This window comes from Populus trichocarpa, chromosome 11 (assembly GCF_000002775.5).
Source record: "Populus trichocarpa isolate Nisqually-1 chromosome 11, P.trichocarpa_v4.1, whole genome shotgun sequence".
Classification (NCBI taxonomy): Eukaryota; Viridiplantae; Streptophyta; class Magnoliopsida; order Malpighiales; family Salicaceae; genus Populus; species Populus trichocarpa.
In genome coordinates, this window is record NC_037295.2 from 12146508 (window position 1) to 12164813 (window position 18306).

Sequence of the window (18306 nt, forward strand, 5' to 3'; positions counted from 1 at the left end):
ACTTCAACCACAGTTTTTACCAAACACCAACTTTTTTTTAAATCAACCTCACAAAAAGTACTTTTTATTAAACTATTTTTTTCAAACCACAACCATAAAGCTACCACAATACCAAACACGTGATATAAAGATTTTGTTTGGAGTATTTATAGTTTGGTGCTTGAGGCCTGAAACCTTCTTCCTTAAAACAAATGATGACTTGAAGTTGTTAAAGATGAGCTACAAGTAGCTCCGAGATACTATCCTAGGAGGAGGAAAAAGGATGAAAGAAAATGATATTATTCATTTGAATGTAGCCGAGGTAGAGAAGATACAAAATAAAAAAGTATTTATGATTTAAGAACAAAAATACTTGTGGGGAGAGAGAAATTGAGAGAAAGTTTGGAGGACGACGTCGGGTTAGATTTAGACTTTAGAGTTAGAGAAAAGTTAGTATTTATATTTTATTTTCAACTTGGTTTAATGTTGTTTAAATCGATTCGATTTAGTTTGGTTCAATTAGTTTCATATTTTTGAAATTAAAATCGAACCAAATTAATATTTTTTTTCATGATTTTTTTTAATTATTTTTTAATTTCTCCATTTAATCAAATTTTTAATTATTTTACCACCCTAGTAATTAATTATAAAACTAGAAAAAAAGAAAAGAAAAGCAAAACCCTCTTTCTTTTTAGCTTTATTCTCCTAGGCAGTGGTGTCCTTGTCTACTTGTCTCTTATGCTCTGTATAAAAACCTCAAACCCTTTCTCTTTCTCTAATTGATTATAAATGCTTGTCTAAATCACCATGACAAAGCTTAAGAAACGGAGGTCTACAGAAGTGGTCAGTCGGTGTTTGTTTTCTTTCACTCTTTTTTTATTAATTTATCTAATTTTTTTTTTGTTTTAATTGGAAAATTTCATAATTATGGTTGCTATGCTACTTATTATTCAGGAGTTCACTTTAGATTAATCCGCTTCTGCTTGTTTATAATTTTGAAGCGGTAGAATTTTATGCTATAGCTGTAAGGGGTTACTAAATTTGAAATGGTTCTTTCTAGAAAATTGCCTACCTTGTACAGAAAAGGAAATCTGTTGGTTTGCAAGTCTTTTATGTCCATATATTAACATTTTGGTTGAGTTTGTTTTCCCACAGTGTTTGCACGCTGTTAAATAACGTTGTGTCCTTTGATTTGTAGCCTCCCAAAATTAAGTCCATCATCAATGGTGTTATTACCAGTCCACTTGAGAATATAGAAGAACCCCTAAAAGGTTTTGTTTGGGAGTTCGATAAGGTAACTTTACATCCTTTAACTTACAAAGTATAAGGGTTGCTTTATGCAGATTTATGAATGGGTTGATTTAATTTCATTTCACACTGCTGCAGGGAGATTTTCATCATTGGGTTGATCTTTTTAATCATTTTGATTCATATTTTGAGAAGCACATAAAGCCAAGAAAAGACTTGCAGGTTGAGGACAACTTCTTGGAATCTGATCCTCCCTTTCCAAGAGAAGCTGTTCTTCAAATTCTTCATGTTATCAGAATAATTTTAGAGAACTGCACAAACAAGCACTTTTATAGTTCTTATGAGGTATTGTTGTTCCTATATGAAATGCATCCTGTGTGTTTAATAGTTAGGCAAACAGTGCTGCTTCTGTTTTACTTTTATCAGTTAGGCTGTGGTTTTCGTGCAGTATCCTTTGTATATGTTTTTAGTGGTGATAAAATCCTGTCACAGGAATGTTTTAAGGGCTTCTATAACACTTGCCTTTTTTACCCTCAATTCCTTAAAAAAATTGCTTCTCTATTTCCTCTGTTGTTGCAGCAGCATCTTTCTAACCTTCTTGCTTCCACTGATGCGGACATAGTAGAGGCTTGCTTGCAGACTCTGGCAGCATTTTTGAACAAGACTCTTGGAAGATATTCCATTAGAGATTTGTCTTTGAATACAAAGTTATTTTCTCTTGCACAAGGCTGGGGAGGAAAGGATGAGGGTCTTGGATTGGTTGCGTCTACTACACAAAATGGATGTGACCCTGTTGCTTACGAGTTAGGTTGCACCCTTCATTTTGAGTTCTATGCATTGAACGAGTTGTCAAGTCAGTTCAGTGCCATAGAACAGCCAACTCAGGGTTTACAAATTATTCATTTACCTAATGTCGATACTTGTCCAGAGACAGATTGTGAGCTTTTGAATAAGTTAGTTGTAGAATATAAAGTACCTCCCAGCTTAAGATTTTCTTTACTGACGAGATTGCGGTTCGCAAGGGCTTTTCGCCCTTTGGTTTCTCGCCATTTGTACACATGCATCCGTTTGTATGCTTTCATTGTTCTTGTTCAAGCAAGCAGTGATGCTGATGATCTAGTTTCTTTCTTCAACTCTGAGCCTGAGTTTGTCAATGAATTAGTTTCACTTTTGAGTTATGAAGATGAAGTGCCTGAGAAAATTCGAATTCTTTGTTTGTTATCATTGGTCGCTCTTTCTCAAGATCGGTCCCGCCAATCAACTGTCTTGGCTGCTGTCACATCTAGTGGTCACCGCGGCATCCTGTCCAGCCTCATGCAAAAAGCCATTGATTCTGTTATCAGTGATTCATCAAAATGGTCTGTTGATTTTGCTGAAGCTCTACTGTCTCTTGTCACTGTTTTGGTCTCATCATCATCAGGTTGCTCAGCCATGCGCGAGGCAGGGTTTATTCCTACTCTTCTACCCCTCCTCAAAGATACAGACCCTCAGCATTTGCATTTGGTAGCCGCCGCTGTGCATATTCTAGAGGCATTCATGGATTACAGTAATCCTGCTACTGCATTATTCAGAGAGTTGGGTGGTTTGGATGACACCATCTCTCGACTGAAGGTAGAAGTGTCTCATGTAGAAGATTGTAAGCAACAAGGTGAAGATTCTGATTCAAGGACAAGGAATTTGCAAGTAGCTGCAAGTGCTTCCTCAGAGCTAGATAGTATGCTCCCACTGTATTCTGAAGCATTAGTTGCGTATCATCGACGTTTACTGATGAAAGCTTTGCTAAGGGCGATATCCCTCGGAACATATGCTGCTGGGAACACTTCTCGTATTTATGGATCCGAGGAGAGTTTGTTGCCCCAATGCCTATGTCTAATCTTCAGAAGAGCAAAAGATTTTGGTGGAGGGGTGTTTTCACTTGCAGCAACTGTCATGAGTGATCTAATTCACAAAGATCCTACCTGTTTCCCTATCTTAGATGCAGCTGGTCTTCCTTCTGCTTTTTTGAATGCAATAATGGATGGTGTTCTATGCTCTTCAGAAGCCATAATGTGTATACCTCAGTGTTTGGATGCCCTATGCCTGAATAATAATGGTCTTCAGGCTGTAAAGGATCGGAATGCTCTAAGGTGCTTCGTGAAAATATTTACATCCAAAACGTATTTGCGTGCCCTTTTTGGTGAGACACCAGGGTCCTTGTCTACTGGACTAGATGAACTCATGCGCCATGCTTCCTCATTACGAGGACCTGGAGTGGATATGTTGATTGAGATCCTAAATGTCATTACAAAAATTGGGTCTGGGGTCGATGGTTCTTGCGCATCCACTGATCCATCCTGCTCTGCTCCTGTTCCAATGGAAACTGATGCTGAAGAAAGGAGTCTGGTTCTGTCAGATGATAGGGGAAGTTTCAGGATGGAAACCTTGGAGCAGACCACTGAGCAGTCATCTGATACTTCAGCAGCAAATATTGACTCACTTTTTCCTGAATGTTTAAGCAATGTTGCTCGTCTTCTTGAAACAGTTCTCCAGAATTCTGACACATGTCATATATTTGTTGAGAAGAAGGGAATTGATGCTGTTCTGCAGTTGTTTACTTTGCCTTTAATGCCTATTTCAACATCGATTGGTCAGATCATATCTGTTGCGTTTAAGAACTTCTCACATCAGCATTCTGCTTCCTTGGCTAGGGCAGTATGTGCCTTCTTGAGAGAACATCTAAAATCAACAAATGAACTATTAGTTTCAGTTGCGGGGACTCATCTTGGTGTGGTTGAATCTGCTAAGCAAGCTAAGGTTCTGAGATATCTTTCCAGCCTTGAAGGTATACTTTCTCTCTCGAATTTTTTGTTGAAGGGGAATAGTACTTTTGTCTCTGAATTGGGCACTGCAGATGCTGATGTGTTGAAGGATATTGGGATGGCATACCGGGAAATAATTTGGCAAGTTTCTCTGTATAATGACTCCAAAGTGGATGAAAAGAGAAATGCAGAACAAGGGACTGACCTGTCTTCATCAACTGCTGTGGTAAGAGAAAGTGACGATGACGCAAACATTCCAGTTGTGAGATACATGAACCCAGTTTCTATTAGGAATGGTTCTCAGTCCCTTTGGGGTGGGGAACGTGAATTTCTCTCGGTCATTCGTTCAGGTGAAGGCTTGCACCGCCGCAGTCGACATGGCTTGGCACGTATACGAAGTGGGAGGACTGGTCAGCACTTGGATGCTTTAAGCATTGACTCTGAGATCCCATCAGATGAACCAGAGACATCTTTGCCAAAGTTGAAAAGTAGAACTCCTGATGAGATTCTAAACAAATTGGCTTCTTTATTACGTTCTTTCTTTTCTGCCCTTGTGAAGGGATTTACATCTCCAAACCGTCGAAGGGCTGATGTAGGGTTGTTGAGTGCAGTTTCAAAGACCCTTGGAACTACCTTGGCTAAAATATATCTTGAGGCTCTCAGCTTCTCAGGGTATTTTACTGCTGGACTTGATACATCACTGTCAGTTAAGTGCCGATATCTTGGAAAGGTTGTTGATGACATGGCAGCCCTCACATTTGACAGCAGGAGGCGTACTTGTTATGCATCAATGGTCAATAATTTTTATGTACATGGAACCTTTAAGGAGCTGCTTACTACATTTGAAGCTACAAGTCAACTGTTATGGACACTACCTTACCCTTTTCCTTGCCCCTCAGTTGACCATGAGAAGGCAGGTGAAGGAAATAATTTGTCTCACAGCACATGGCTACTTGACACTTTACACAGCTACTGCCGTGTGCTCGAGTATTTTGTTAACTCCACTCTGCTTTTATCTTCAACATCTGGATCCCAAGTTCAACTACTTGTTCAGCCTGTTGCAGCTGGTTTGTCAATTGGGCTATTTCCTGTTCCTAAGGACCCTGAAGTCTTTGTTCGCATGCTGCAGTCTCAGGTTCTGGATGTCATGTTATCTGTCTGGAACCACCCGATGTTTCCAAGTTGCAGCACTGGCTTCATTTCTTCTATTGTGTCACTTGTTACACACATATACTCTGGTGTTGGAGATGTCAAAAGGAATCGAAGTGGCATTGCAGGAAGTACAAACCAAAGGTTCATGCTCCCACCACCTGATGAAAATACAATTGCTATGATTGTTGAGATGGGCTTTACAAGGGCAAGAGCTGAAGAGGCATTGAGACGGGTGGAAACAAATAGTGTTGAAATGGCCATGGAGTGGCTGTTTAGTCATGCTGAGGATCCTGTGCAGGAGGATGATGAGTTAGCTCGGGCACTTGCGCTATCACTAGGAAGTTCATCTGAAGGGTTGAAAATTGACGATGAGGATAATTCAATAGATGCCGTGACAGAAGAAGGACAAATGACGGTGCCTCCTGTTGAAGATATTCTTGCTGCATCTGTGAAGTTGTTTCAGAGTAGTGATACGATGGCATTCTCGTTGACGGATTTGCTTGTGACCCTTTGCAATCGGAACAAAGGAGAAGACCGTCTAAAGGTGGCATCTTATCTTATTGAGCAGCTAAAGCTTTGCCCATTGGATTTTTCCAAGGATTCCAGTGCACTGTGTATGATATCACATATTTTAGCATTGCTCCTTTTTGAGGATGGAACTGTTCGAGAAATTGCCGCACAGAATGGTATAGTTGCTGCTGTAACAAATGTCTTGATGAATTTCAAGGCTAGAAATGCATCAGGGAGTGAAATTCTTATCCCAAAATGCATTAGTGCTTTACTGCTCATCTTGGATAACATGTCGCAATCCAGGCCTAGAATCTCTTCTGAAACTACCGGAGGAACCCAGACAGTATCTCTGCCTGACTCATCAGTTCTGGCATCAGGTACAGAAAAAAACGTGGCTTCAGACTTTCCCGAGAAAGAATCTGGCACAGCACTTGAGAAATTATTGGGGAAGTCAACTGGTTACCTGACTATTGAAGAGAGTCGTGAAGTACTACTTGTTGCCTGTGACTTGATGAAACAGCATGTTCCTGCTGTGATCATGCAGGCTATCCTGCAGTTATGTGCTCGCCTGACAAAAACTCACATTTTAGCATTGCAATTTCTTGAAAATGGAGGGTTAACTGCTCTATTTAGTATTCCACGAAGTTGTTTCTTCCCTGGATATGACACTGTTGCATCTGCCATCATTCGGCACCTCCTTGAAGATCCTCATACCCTACAAACTGCCATGGAATTGGAGATACGTCAAACTTTGATCGGAAATCGCCATGCTGGGCGTATTTTCCCAAGGACATTTTTGACATCTATGGCACCTGTTATTTCCAGAGATCCTGTGGTTTTTATGAAAGCTGCAGCTGCAGCTTGTCAGTTGGAATCATCAGGAGGGAGGACTTTTGTGGTATTATTGAAGGAAAAAGAGAAGGAAAGGGACAAATCAAAAGCTTCAGGTGCTGAAGAATCTGTCCGGATTTCTGAGAATAAGATGCATGATGGTTCAGGTAAATGTGCCAAAGGCCATAAAAAGATTCCGGCCAATCTTACTCAAGTAATGGACCAGCTTCTTGATATAGTTCTGAAACATCCATTGCCAAAAAGTCCAGAAGGTTGTGTTGGTGATTTAAATTCGATGGATGTGGATGAACCTGCTACCAAGTTAAAGGGAAAATCCAAGGTTGACGAGACAAAGAAAGTGGAGTCTGAATCTGAAAGATCTGCTGGACTGGCTAAAGTGACTTTTGTTCTCAAGTTGTTGAGTGATGTTCTTCTTATGTATGTGCATGCAGTTGGGGTCATACTGAGACGAGACTTGGAATTGTGTCATCTGCGGGGATCTAATCAAACAGATAGTTCTGGGCAAGGTGGGATAATTCATCACATCTTACACCAGTTGCTTCTAATATCTACAGATAAATCTGCAGGACCTGATGAATGGAGGGACAAATTATCTGAAAAAGCTTCTTGGTTCATTGTTGTTTTGTGTGGCCGATCTGGTGAAGGGCGGAGGCGAGTGATTAATGAACTTGTGAAAGCTATGTCTTCATTCTCAAACTTGGAGAGCAATTCACACAACAACGTTTTGTTGCCTGATAAAAAAGTTTTTGCTTTTTCTGATTTGGTGTATTCAATTTTGTCTAAAAATGCATCCTCCAGCCACTTACCTGGTTCCGGATGCTCACCGGATATAGCAAAAAGCATGATAGATGGAGGAATGGTGCAGTCTCTTACTAGCATTCTTCAAGTGATTGATTTGGACCATCCTGATGCTCCTAAAATTGTCAATCTTCTATTGAAGGCTTTGGAAAGTCTGTCAAGGGCTGCCAATGCTAGTGAGCAAGTTCTTAAATCTGTGGGTCTGAACAAGAAGAAAACAACTGTGTCAAATGGAAGATGTGATGAACAGACAGCTGCATCAGCTGTGGAGACCATAGAGCATAATCAGAATAGCGGTGCCACACAGGAAGCCCCAGATGAGGAGGATACTGACATTCAGCAACAGCAAGGAACTACTCATGTTGAGGGTAATCATGCTGCACATCAAAATCAGCCAGCAGAGCAAGACATGAGGATAGAGTCGGAAGATACAATGCCAACCAATCCATCGGTGGAGATTGGAATGGATTTCATGCATGAAGAAATGGAAGAGGGTGGTGTGTTACACAACACTGACCAAATTGAGATGACTTTTCGTGTTGAGAACAGGGCTGGTGATGATATGGGTGATGAGGATGATGACATGGGAGATGATGGTGGCGAGGATGAGGATGAGGATGATGATGAGGGGGAGGATGAGGATATCACTGAAGATGGTGCTGGCATGATGTCTCTTGCTGACACTGATGTGGAAGATCATGATGATACTGGCTTGGCAGATGACTATAATGATGAGATGATTGACGAAGATGATTTTCATGAGAATCGTGTTATAGAGGTCAGGTGGAGGGAGGCCCTTGATGGGTTGGATCATTTGCAGGTACTCGGTCAGCCTGGAGCTTCAAGTGGTCTGATTGATGTTGCTGCTGAGCCATTTGAAAGGGTGAATGTGGATGATCTTTTTGGTCTTCGCAGGCCTTTGGGTTTTGATCGTCGACGTCAGAGTGGCAGGTCTTCCTTTGAGCGGTCTGTCACAGAAGCAAATGGATTTCAGCATCCTCTGCTGTTAAGGCCATCCCAGTCAGAAGATCTGGTTTCTATGTGGTCATCAGGTGGGCATTCATCCAGGGGTTTAGAAGCTTTGTCATATGGGAGCTTTGATGTACCTCATTTTTATATGTTTGATGCTCCTGTTCTTCCATTTGAACATGTACCTAGTAGTATATTTGGTGATCGTTTGGGTAGGGCAGCACCCCCACCTTTGTCTGATTCTTCTTTAGGAATGGACTCGTTGCATACACAGGGGCGGAGAGGGCCTGGTGATGGAAGGTGGACTGATGATGGTCAGCCACAAGCAGGTGCCCGATCTGCTGCAATTGCACAAGCAATAGAGGAGCAGTTCATATCACAGCTGTGCAGTGTACCTACAACCAATGCTCCCATTGAGAGGCAGGTCCAGAATTCAGGAGTCCAGGAGAATCAACCATTTCATAATCCTCCATCCAATGATGGTCAAGTAGTGGTGGATGATGATAACACCAGCAGTCAACAAAATGAAGTTCAGCAAGGAAATGGCAATGAAGTTACCCACTATCAGCCTAATCCAACAGCTGAAACCATTCCTTCCAATGAGCAGGTTGATTCTCGGTCTTCATTCAGTGATTCAGGTGAAGATTTACAGGTGGATGAACCTATGTTAGCTCAACCAATTTCTCTGAACAGTACACCAAATGGTCTTGACAACATGGAAATTGGAGATGGTGATGGCACTGCATGTGATCAAGTCGAGACAATGCCAGAGAATGTCAACTCTGCAGAACATCATGCTTCTTTGCAATGTGAAGGGGTCCCTGAAGCACATGCAAGTCTCAATGATGTGCCTGTTCAGGATGTCAGATCCTCAACAGATGATCAGTGCAATAATCCTTTGTTGGCCAATTCTGTTTCAATGATGCCTGATGTGGATCAGATGAATGCTGATGTTGAAATGACTGGTGCTGATGCTGAAGGAAATCGGCCTGGGCAATCCATGCCTGCTTCTGAACAAGGTGCTGACGAGACATCATCCAGGCAAGAGACATTGGTTGCTCAGGATGCTACTCAGGCTAACCAAAATGGTATAGATAATGAGACTCCCACTACAAGCGCAATTGACCCAACTTTCCTGGAGGCATTACCTGAAGATTTACGAACAGAAGTTCTAGCTTCCCAGCAGGCTCAGTCTGTTCAACCTCCAACTTATGCTCCACCTTCTGTTGAAGATATTGATCCTGAATTTTTGGCTGCTCTTCCTCCAGACATCCAAGCAGAGGTTTTGGCACAACAACGAGCACAGCGGATTGCACAGCAGGCTGAAGGACAGCCTGTTGACATGGATAATGCTTCAATAATTGCTACTTTTCCTGCTGATGTGCGTGAAGAGGTTTGTTTTTTAACTTAGCCTGCAATTGCTTCTTGAGTAATGATAACCCTTTTATGATTGCTTTTGATCCAGGTGCTTTTGACTTCTTCAGAAGCAGTATTATCAGCATTACCTTCTCCATTACTTGCCGAAGCCCAAATGCTAAGGGACCGAGCAATGAGTCACTATCAGGCTCGCAGCCTGTTTGGTAGTAGCCACAGGCTAAATAGTCGTAGAAATGGTTTGGGATTTGATAGGCAGACAGTGATGGACAGGGGTGTTGGAGTTACAATTGGACGGAGGGCTGCTTCTGCTTTTGCAGATGGCATGAAGATGAATGAAATTGAAGGCGAGCCACTTTTGGATACCAATGCATTGAAAGCTTTGATCCACCTGCTAAGGATGGCACAGGTAATTGGTGATCTCTGCATATTATGTTTCACTGGAAAGCAATCTTGCATTCTTGCTATTTGGGAGATGAACTTTTATTTTCTGCTTGTTCTTTTAATCTGGCAAAATGGCTTAGAATTATTTGATATGTAGTTTTAATTAGTTCTGAATTTTAGTGTTTTGATTAATTCTAGAAGATTAATAGTCTAGTCAAAAGAATGAATGGTGACTGAATTAATCTGTTCAAGCAACTGTAGACTTCTGTTTCTGTGGTCCTCCATTAAGTAGTTCTTCATGATCAAAAACTTTACAAGGTTACATTTTATTAAAACCTTAATGTTATGATCCATTTTATTAAAACCTTCATCAATGAACATTAAACTTTAGATGGGCCCTAATAGTAACTTGTATCATGCCGTTTTATACAATATTTGAAGAGTTTGTGTTTCCCTTGAAAGTTGTGCAGTTTTTCCCAGTTCAGTGTGTATATTCTTAGAAAGCTAGTGATTCAAGGCTGTTTGTGAGAAAAGATGAATCTTTGTTTCTTGCTTCCGCATATTCAATTTTGATTGATTTGGATGAATGGAAGTAGATAAGGGATTTAATTTGAGGATTAATATTTGTCTGTGCTTAGAGCTCATAATGAGTCGGGGGTTTTATTATATTGGGGTAGATGCGATACTAGATAATCTCTTTTTGGTACTGTGAGCTAGTAGGAGCTGAATTGCAAGTACTGCATAGCTTGACTGGTTCTGGCTTACTTTGTTGTTTCACACTAAAGTTCCAGTAACATTAAGGATGTGCTTCTCTTTTCCATAGAAGCTTGCATTTATCACAATTAGTTCCTCTTTCTGACAGTCAGTTATTAAAGGTTTGGTCTTAGAGCTCTTGGAGTTCATGGAAATTCAAAGAATTTATGTTTGAGAATGTCCATTGTTCAGACTGTATAACGCCAGATCTTTTATTTTAAGGTTTTTTAAAGATTTTTCTGCATAATGATCTTACAATATAGTCATGACATCTCTACTGCGTCATGATATTTTGCTAACCTGGGTTTTCTTTTTTCAATCATTATTATTTCTATGATGTTAGCCCCTCGGGAAAGGCCTTCTACAGAGACTTCTGCTAAACCTTTGTGCACATAGTACTACAAGGACAAGTTTAGTTTGTCTCTTGCTCAATATGATTAAACCCGAGGCTGAAGGGTCAGTCAGTGGATTGGCAGCAATTAACTCCCAGAGGCTTTATGGTTGTCAGTCAAATGTTGTTTATGGTCGATCGCAGTTGATGGATGGTATTTTTTTCCCCATCTGTTGTAATCATAATTTTTCCAATTGACTTATGTTTTAAATTATCAATTCTGATTGTTTTCTTTACAGGTCTTCCTCCCTTGGTTTTGCGTCGAGTTCTGGAAATCTTGACCTATTTGGCTACAAATCATTCTTCTATTGCCAATATGTTGTTCTACTTTGATCCCTCAATTGTTCTGGAGCCTCTAAGTCCAAAATATCTGGAAACCAAGATTGATAAAGGCAAGGAGAAAATTGGAGATGGAGATAATTCGTTAAAACCTTTGGGCGATACTGATAATGTTCCTTTGATCCTTTTTCTGAAGCTGTTGAATCGACCACTTTTTCTACACAGCACTACTCATCTTGAGCAGGTATGAGCAATCTGGTTCGGAAGTGGTTTGACATCTCTTTACTTTTCTTGATCCAATTTGCATATTTAGTAGTTTGGCTCATGTTTTGTTGTAGCATGTTTTCTCTATATTGATGGTATAATCTTGATCCTTTCTTCTAATGTGTTTCTTGATTTCACGCATGAGACAACTTCGTTGTGGTGCAGGTCATGGGATTGCTTCAAGTAGTAGTTTTCACGGCAGCATCAAAATTAGACACTCATGCCCAATCTGGACAGGCAAGGGAGAATTCTCAAAAACAAACTGCCGGTGAAGTTCCTGGTGGTGTTCAAAGTGTTCCGCCATTGGTAGCAGAATCAAGTCAAGAGGACAAGGCTGCCAGTTCTGGGTCCATTTCTAATGGAAATAGGAGCATTGATGCATGCAGTGTTTTCTTGAAGTTACCACAACCTGAGTTGAGCAATCTGTGCAGCCTTCTTGGTTGTGAAGGGTACTTTCAGGCTTTAATTCTTATATCTAACATTTTGAAAGTTCTGTGTCTTATCAGTCAACTTAACATGCTCATTTTTTTTGGTCAATCCATCATTAGCGATGTGACATTCATTTATCTATATATCTTTTTTTCTTTTAGTTATCTCCCTTCATATCTGTTTTTCTTTAGTTTTTTTTTTTTTTTTAATGTGAATTTGTCAATGAATCACTAATCTGTTCCATTGACTAAATTCAGGCTGTCAGATAAAGTATATATGCTAGCTGGAGAAGTGCTTAAGAAGTTGGCCTCAATTGTTGCAACCCATCGTAAATTCTTTACTTCAGAGCTTTCAGAATTAGCTCATGGGTTGAGCAGTTCAGCTGTCAGTGAGCTTGTCACCTTGAGGAACACTCACATGCTAGGTCTAAGTGCTGGCTCCATGGCCGGGGCAGCAATCCTACGTGTGCTACAGGCACTCAGCTCACTCACCTCACTCACCTCACTCACCTCACCCACTATTGATGAGAATATGGACCTTGAGAGTGGTGGGGAACAGGAGGAGCAAACTACCATGTGGAACTTAAGTATTGCACTTCAGCCATTGTGGTTAGAATTGAGCGAATGTATTAGTTTGACAGAGACACAGCTCGTTCAGAGCACTTTCAGTCCAACTGTATCAAATATAAATGTAGGGGAGCTTGTACAGGGGGGCTCTTCTTCATCCCCTCTTCCTCCTGGAACCCAGAGGCTCTTGCCTTTCATTGAAGCTTTCTTTGTTTTGTGTGAAAAGCTACAGGCAAACCAATCCATTGTGCAACAAGATCACGTGACCATAACCGCGAGAGAAGTCAAAGAATCTTCTGGGAGCTCCTCCTCGACCACTGCATGCTTCGGAGATTCTCAGAGAAAGGTTGATGGTGTTGTCACATTTTCCAGATTTGCAGAGAAGCATCGCCGGCTTTTGAATACTTTTATAAGGCAGAATCCTGGCTTGTTGGAGAAATCACTCTCTATGATGCTGAAGGCTCCCAGACTAATTGATTTTGATAACAAGAGAGCATATTTCCGCTCCAGAATAAGGCAACAGCATGAGCAACACCGTTCTGGTCCACTGCGGATAAGTGTTCGGCGAGCATATGTTTTGGAGGATTCATACAATCAATTGAGGATGCGACCTACTCAGGATCTCAGGGGAAGATTGAATGTGCAGTTCCAAGGTGAGGAGGGTATTGATGCTGGGGGTTTGACAAGAGAATGGTATCAATTGCTGTCAAGGGTTGTATTTGACAAGGGAGCTTTGCTTTTCACAACTGTCGGGAATGATGTGACTTTTCAGCCAAACCCTAATTCTGTTTATCAGACAGAACATCTGTCTTACTTCAAGTTTGTGGGCCGTGTGGTAATGCTCCAGAACTTGTTTCTTCCGAACTAGATTGTACTACTGTTGTTGAATTAGGTAGTTTTCTGATTTTATTGCTTATGAGCTTGTAGGTTTCCAAGGCACTGTTTGATGGGCAACTTTTGGATGTTTACTTTACTCGGTCTTTCTACAAGCATATTCTTGGTGCAAAGGTGACATACCATGACATAGAGGCTGTTGATCCTGATTATTACAAGAATTTGAAGTGGATGCTGGAGGTTAGTGAATTTAATCTGTGATCCCCTCTTCTGAATTCAGTTGTGCTTTTGCCCACATTTTGCTATGGAGCGAGTTTTTCCCCAGTGCATGACAGTTATTATCTTCTGCTGTATCTCATCTGTTTCAGAATGATGTGAGTGATATACCTGACTTGACATTCAGCATGGATGCTGACGAGGAGAAGCACATCCTTTATGAGAAAACTCAGGTACACTCAGCATTTTGATACCTTGTATTGTTATCAATATTCTTGTTATGGGTTTATCCTCTTCCTGGGCATGAACATGGTTCTAAGTTTTATGTGGCTCCTGAGCTTGCATTTATTCGTGCTTTTTTGCTTGGAAAAAGGTTACTGATTATGAGCTTAAACCTGGAGGAAGAAACATAAGGGTTACTGAAGAAACAAAGCATGAGTATGTAGACCTTGTTGCTGATCATATATTGACAAACGCCATTCGTCCTCAGATTAATTCCTTCCTAGAAGGTTTTAATGAATTGGTGCCAAGGGAACTTATTTCCATTTTCAATGATAAAGAGCTTGAGCTACTAATCAGTGGACTTCCTGAAATTGATTGTGAGTTGGCTTTTTTGTTATCCCGTTCAATTTATGTGGTTCTTTTTTCTTTGAAATACCTGACCAGTAAAACTGCTGTTGCAGTGGATGATCTGAAGGCCAACACTGAGTATACTGGCTATACTCCAGCATCTGGTGTTGTTCAATGGTTTTGGGAGGTTGTCAAAGGTTTTAACAAGGAAGATATGGCCAGACTACTGCAGTTCGTCACTGGAACATCAAAGGTGATTTGTTGTACTGTATACGTGGATATTCTATGAATATGTTTCACATGATGTATTCTAACAGATACATAATTGGTCACTTCATTGTATATTTTGCATGATAAATGTTTTTGTTGAATTGGTGTTTAGGTTTGTGCATGGTTTTAGCAGATCAACTATCTGAAATTGGAATTTGGTAAAAACTAACTGTGGGTTTTCAGGTTCCATTGGAGGGTTTCAAGGCATTGCAGGGTATCTCTGGTCCCCAAAAGCTTCAGATTCACAAAGCCTATGGGGCTCCTGAGCGTTTGCCTTCAGCTCACACATGGTCAGCTAGAAGCCCTGTGCTGTTATGGTTACTTAAAAGCCCAAAATTTGCTCCTGATATTGGAATTTTCTGTTGGTCCTTGTTTTTTTTTTTTTTTCTTTTTCCAGCTTCAATCAGCTAGACCTTCCTGAGTATACCTCCGGGGAACAGCTTCAAGAACGCTTGCTGCTTGCTATTCATGAAGCCAGTGAAGGATTTGGCTTTGGTTAAACGAGTTTAACATGTTGGCTGGGATAATCAACAATCTGTCTATAAGATGTGATGTATTATCTTATATTTATTCTTGTTTACATCATCTGTAAGTTTTCCACCACCTAATTTTTTTTGGACAAATTTTGCAGATATGCTGTTTCTGTATCCAATAACTCATCAGTAACTGTTTTTTATTCGATTAAATTTCCATGCAGCAGATTGAGGATCGACTCAAAGTGGACAAGGATTAGCATAATATAAAAGGCTGTAGTGGTGCCTCAAAATTGCATCAGCACGGTAACTGAAGCTCTGCTGTAACTATTAGCTGCGAAATACATATCTTTTTTTGGGTTACTTGCCATGTCAGGCATATGGGGATAAGCCTCTCGTTCCATTGTTTATACAAGTTTTGTTCATTACTGTTAATATTCTTCAATGTGCATTATATCTTGATGGATAACTTATCTAGAAGTTGCATGTTTCCTTTCCTCACTGCTTTTCTCCTTGAAAGGATTCTTCAACTGGTGCCAAAACTCAATTCGAATGTTGGATACCTGATTTCTGCCAGTCGAAGATTATACAAACTACTTCTGCAATCAGGCTGGTTTTTCGGTGAATTGAATAAAAAAAATAAAAAATTGAGGTCTTAAAAGACTGCAAACAAGAGGCTAGGAACAAAAAGATTTGACAGGTTGCGAAACTCGATCAATCTGCAGTCAAGCATCGGCCAAGGCAAGAATTCCAACGAACCAGGTCATGTTACTTCAGACTCGAACGCTCATCAATCAATGTCAGCACTTGTACTTTCTTGCATTATATTGAATATATATTTTTATCAATGTTTTCCTATACATTGAATTAGATTTGAGAAATATAATGGTATAATTCTATTTTGAAGGGTGGTTGATAAGCTCACAAGTCCCAAGTCCCTCTGCTTTTATAAATTCTTCTTTAATGTGGTTCTCCGTTTCTTAATTTTATTAACATGGTACTTCTACTCATCCCTCATTATTAACACTAAAACTCAATTATTATTTATGCAATTAATTTGATTTAATCATATCAATTTTTTAAAATTACAATTCGAATTTCACTTTAATTTCTTTCGATTAAAGCCTAAATTGACTTCAAAAATTATTATTTTTTGTAATTAAGTTTTTAGTAAAATTAATTAAGTCTTTCAAAATTCTTATTGAATCATTATCTATTCAAATTTGTATTTCTTTACCCAAAATAAAAATATTTCACCAATGAGCTATTTTGTCAATTAGAATTGGGTTGTTAATTTTGTCAATCTTGTATATTTTGATCCTTTAATTTTTTCACTCGTTATTTTGTTCATTCACCACCAACTTGGACAATCTTTTAGGCTTTTTTTCTATATATCCTCTTGTATTTTGAATTATTTTTTTTCTATTCTCTTTTTATTTTTTTATTTTTTTGGATCAAAAGTAAGTAATAACATGACTTAAATGCTCTTTCTTAGTTTTATTGTAAACTATTATATCATCTAAGAAAACAAGAACAAAATTTTCTAAGATAAGGTATGAGTACCTCATTCATAAGTTCTTAGAATGTGGATGGGGTATTGGTAAGCCCAAAAGATATCATTAGGAATTTTAATGACCTTCGTGTGTTCACAATCTTAGAAATATCTTTATTCTTTATTCTAATTTAATAAAACCCAAACCTCCAGTCTAGTTTTGAAAAGAATTTTGATCCACATAGTTCATCAAAGAGCTCTTGAACCATAAGAGTGTAAAACTTATCTTTAATAGTTTTCTTGTTCAAGATTCTATAATCTATACACATTCTCCAAGACTCATCAGTCTTTCTTACTAGTAGAATTAGTGATGAAAATGGGTTTTAATTATGCCTAATGGTGATGAAATGGATGGTTCCTAACCGAAGTAATTCCTTGACTATCTTTCTATTTCAACCTTATGATAGTAAGGATACATGTAAGGTCACATATTTATTAGTGAAGTTCCCTTTTATATGACAATAGGATGATCATGAGATCTTTCTGGAGGTAGTCCTTTAGATTCTTAAAAAACTTCTCCAAACTCCCTAAGTAATTTTTAAATAGATTTAGGTATTTTTTTTTTTCCATCATGATCATGTGTGCTCCTTGTATCGACCAAAGCCACATCTACCTGAATATTAATTATGATTTGGATTCTCATGGTCCTAGGATTAGGACTGCTAATTGTCATAACGTGCATGACATTGAATGGCAAAGCTGCCTCCTAGAAATGAGGGGTGTTTAGGTTTAATCATAAAGTTATGATTATAGGGTTCAAAAGTCATCACTTAATATTATGTTCACTAGAAAACCTATGGTCTGCAAGAGTCTGAGTAAGGGGACTAGTTGTATAAAGAGAAGATACATCACCCCTAGTGCACCTTATCTATGGTAAACCGCATTATTGATTAATTATTAATCTAAGACATATTTCTATTTGTTGATCTCATTTAAGATTCAAGGCAAATCTCACTTCATGAAGAAGTCTCTATCTTGTTGGGTTAAATCCTAATTGTTTTAAGACCTAAATTTTAACATCACATTTATTTTCTATTTTTGTATCTTTAATACTTGAGGGTATACTTTACAATGTAATTTTATACCCTAGAATATTAAAGTCTATAGTTAAATCCTAACACTCCAAATAAAAAATTAATTGTTATGAGATTTTTGGTATTTTGGTCAAACTCTAATGGATAATCATAAACTGGTTATGATATCCATTTAAAACATGATAAAAATACGATTGTCTTTTTTAGAAAATATGCATGAAAAATCTTTAGAATTTGGTTGTATGCATAAAAACAAAACATTTTTTTTTTTATCTTTTGAAATGAGGGAGTTTTTTAATTGTTTTTGGATTTTTTGATATTTCAGAGAAAAATAAGGTATTTTAATACCGAGTTTGTATTTTATAGTGTAAATCTACAACCCAATATTAAATAAAATTATTTAAAAAAAACATATTTTTTATTTTCTAAAATAAAGGGATTTTTTATTTTTTTGAAAATTTTATCAAAATCTTTGAGAAAAATCATGTATTTTTAATATCAGGTCCGTATCTTACATTGTAAGTTTACGGTCCAATATTAAATAAAATTGTTGGAAAAACAAGCGAGGAACCATAAATAATTTCAAAATAGTCCTTGCAATTTTTTAGAAT

At 38.8% G+C, this 18306-nt stretch overlaps 1 protein-coding gene across 6 annotated transcripts; it reads left to right on the top strand.

Moving 5' to 3' along the window:
* Positions 1–675: 675 nt before the first annotated feature.
* Positions 676–16015, top strand: LOC18103282 (E3 ubiquitin-protein ligase UPL1). 6 transcript variants are annotated; one of them, XM_024581136.2, is made up of 17 exons: positions 676–822; positions 1178–1273; positions 1366–1572; positions 1807–9699; positions 9772–10089; positions 11161–11362; positions 11448–11731; positions 11917–12200; positions 12438–13581; positions 13674–13820; positions 13949–14029; positions 14170–14395; positions 14480–14619; positions 14820–14926; positions 15034–15224; positions 15334–15415; positions 15630–16015. In XM_024581136.2, the coding sequence occupies exons 1-15, from the start codon at positions 787–789 to the stop codon at positions 15134–15136; spliced, it is 11268 nt and encodes a 3755-aa protein (XP_024436904.1). In that variant the 5' UTR covers positions 676–786; the 3' UTR covers positions 15137–15224; positions 15334–15415; positions 15630–16015. The 6 variants fall into 6 exon arrangements, with proteins under 6 accessions (XP_024436904.1, XP_024436905.1, XP_006377655.2 ...); XM_024581137.2 differs by having other exon boundaries at positions 15337–15415; XM_006377593.3 differs by lacking the exon at positions 15630–16015 and having other exon boundaries at positions 15334–15589.
* The last annotated feature ends 2291 nt before the right edge of the window (positions 16016–18306 follow it).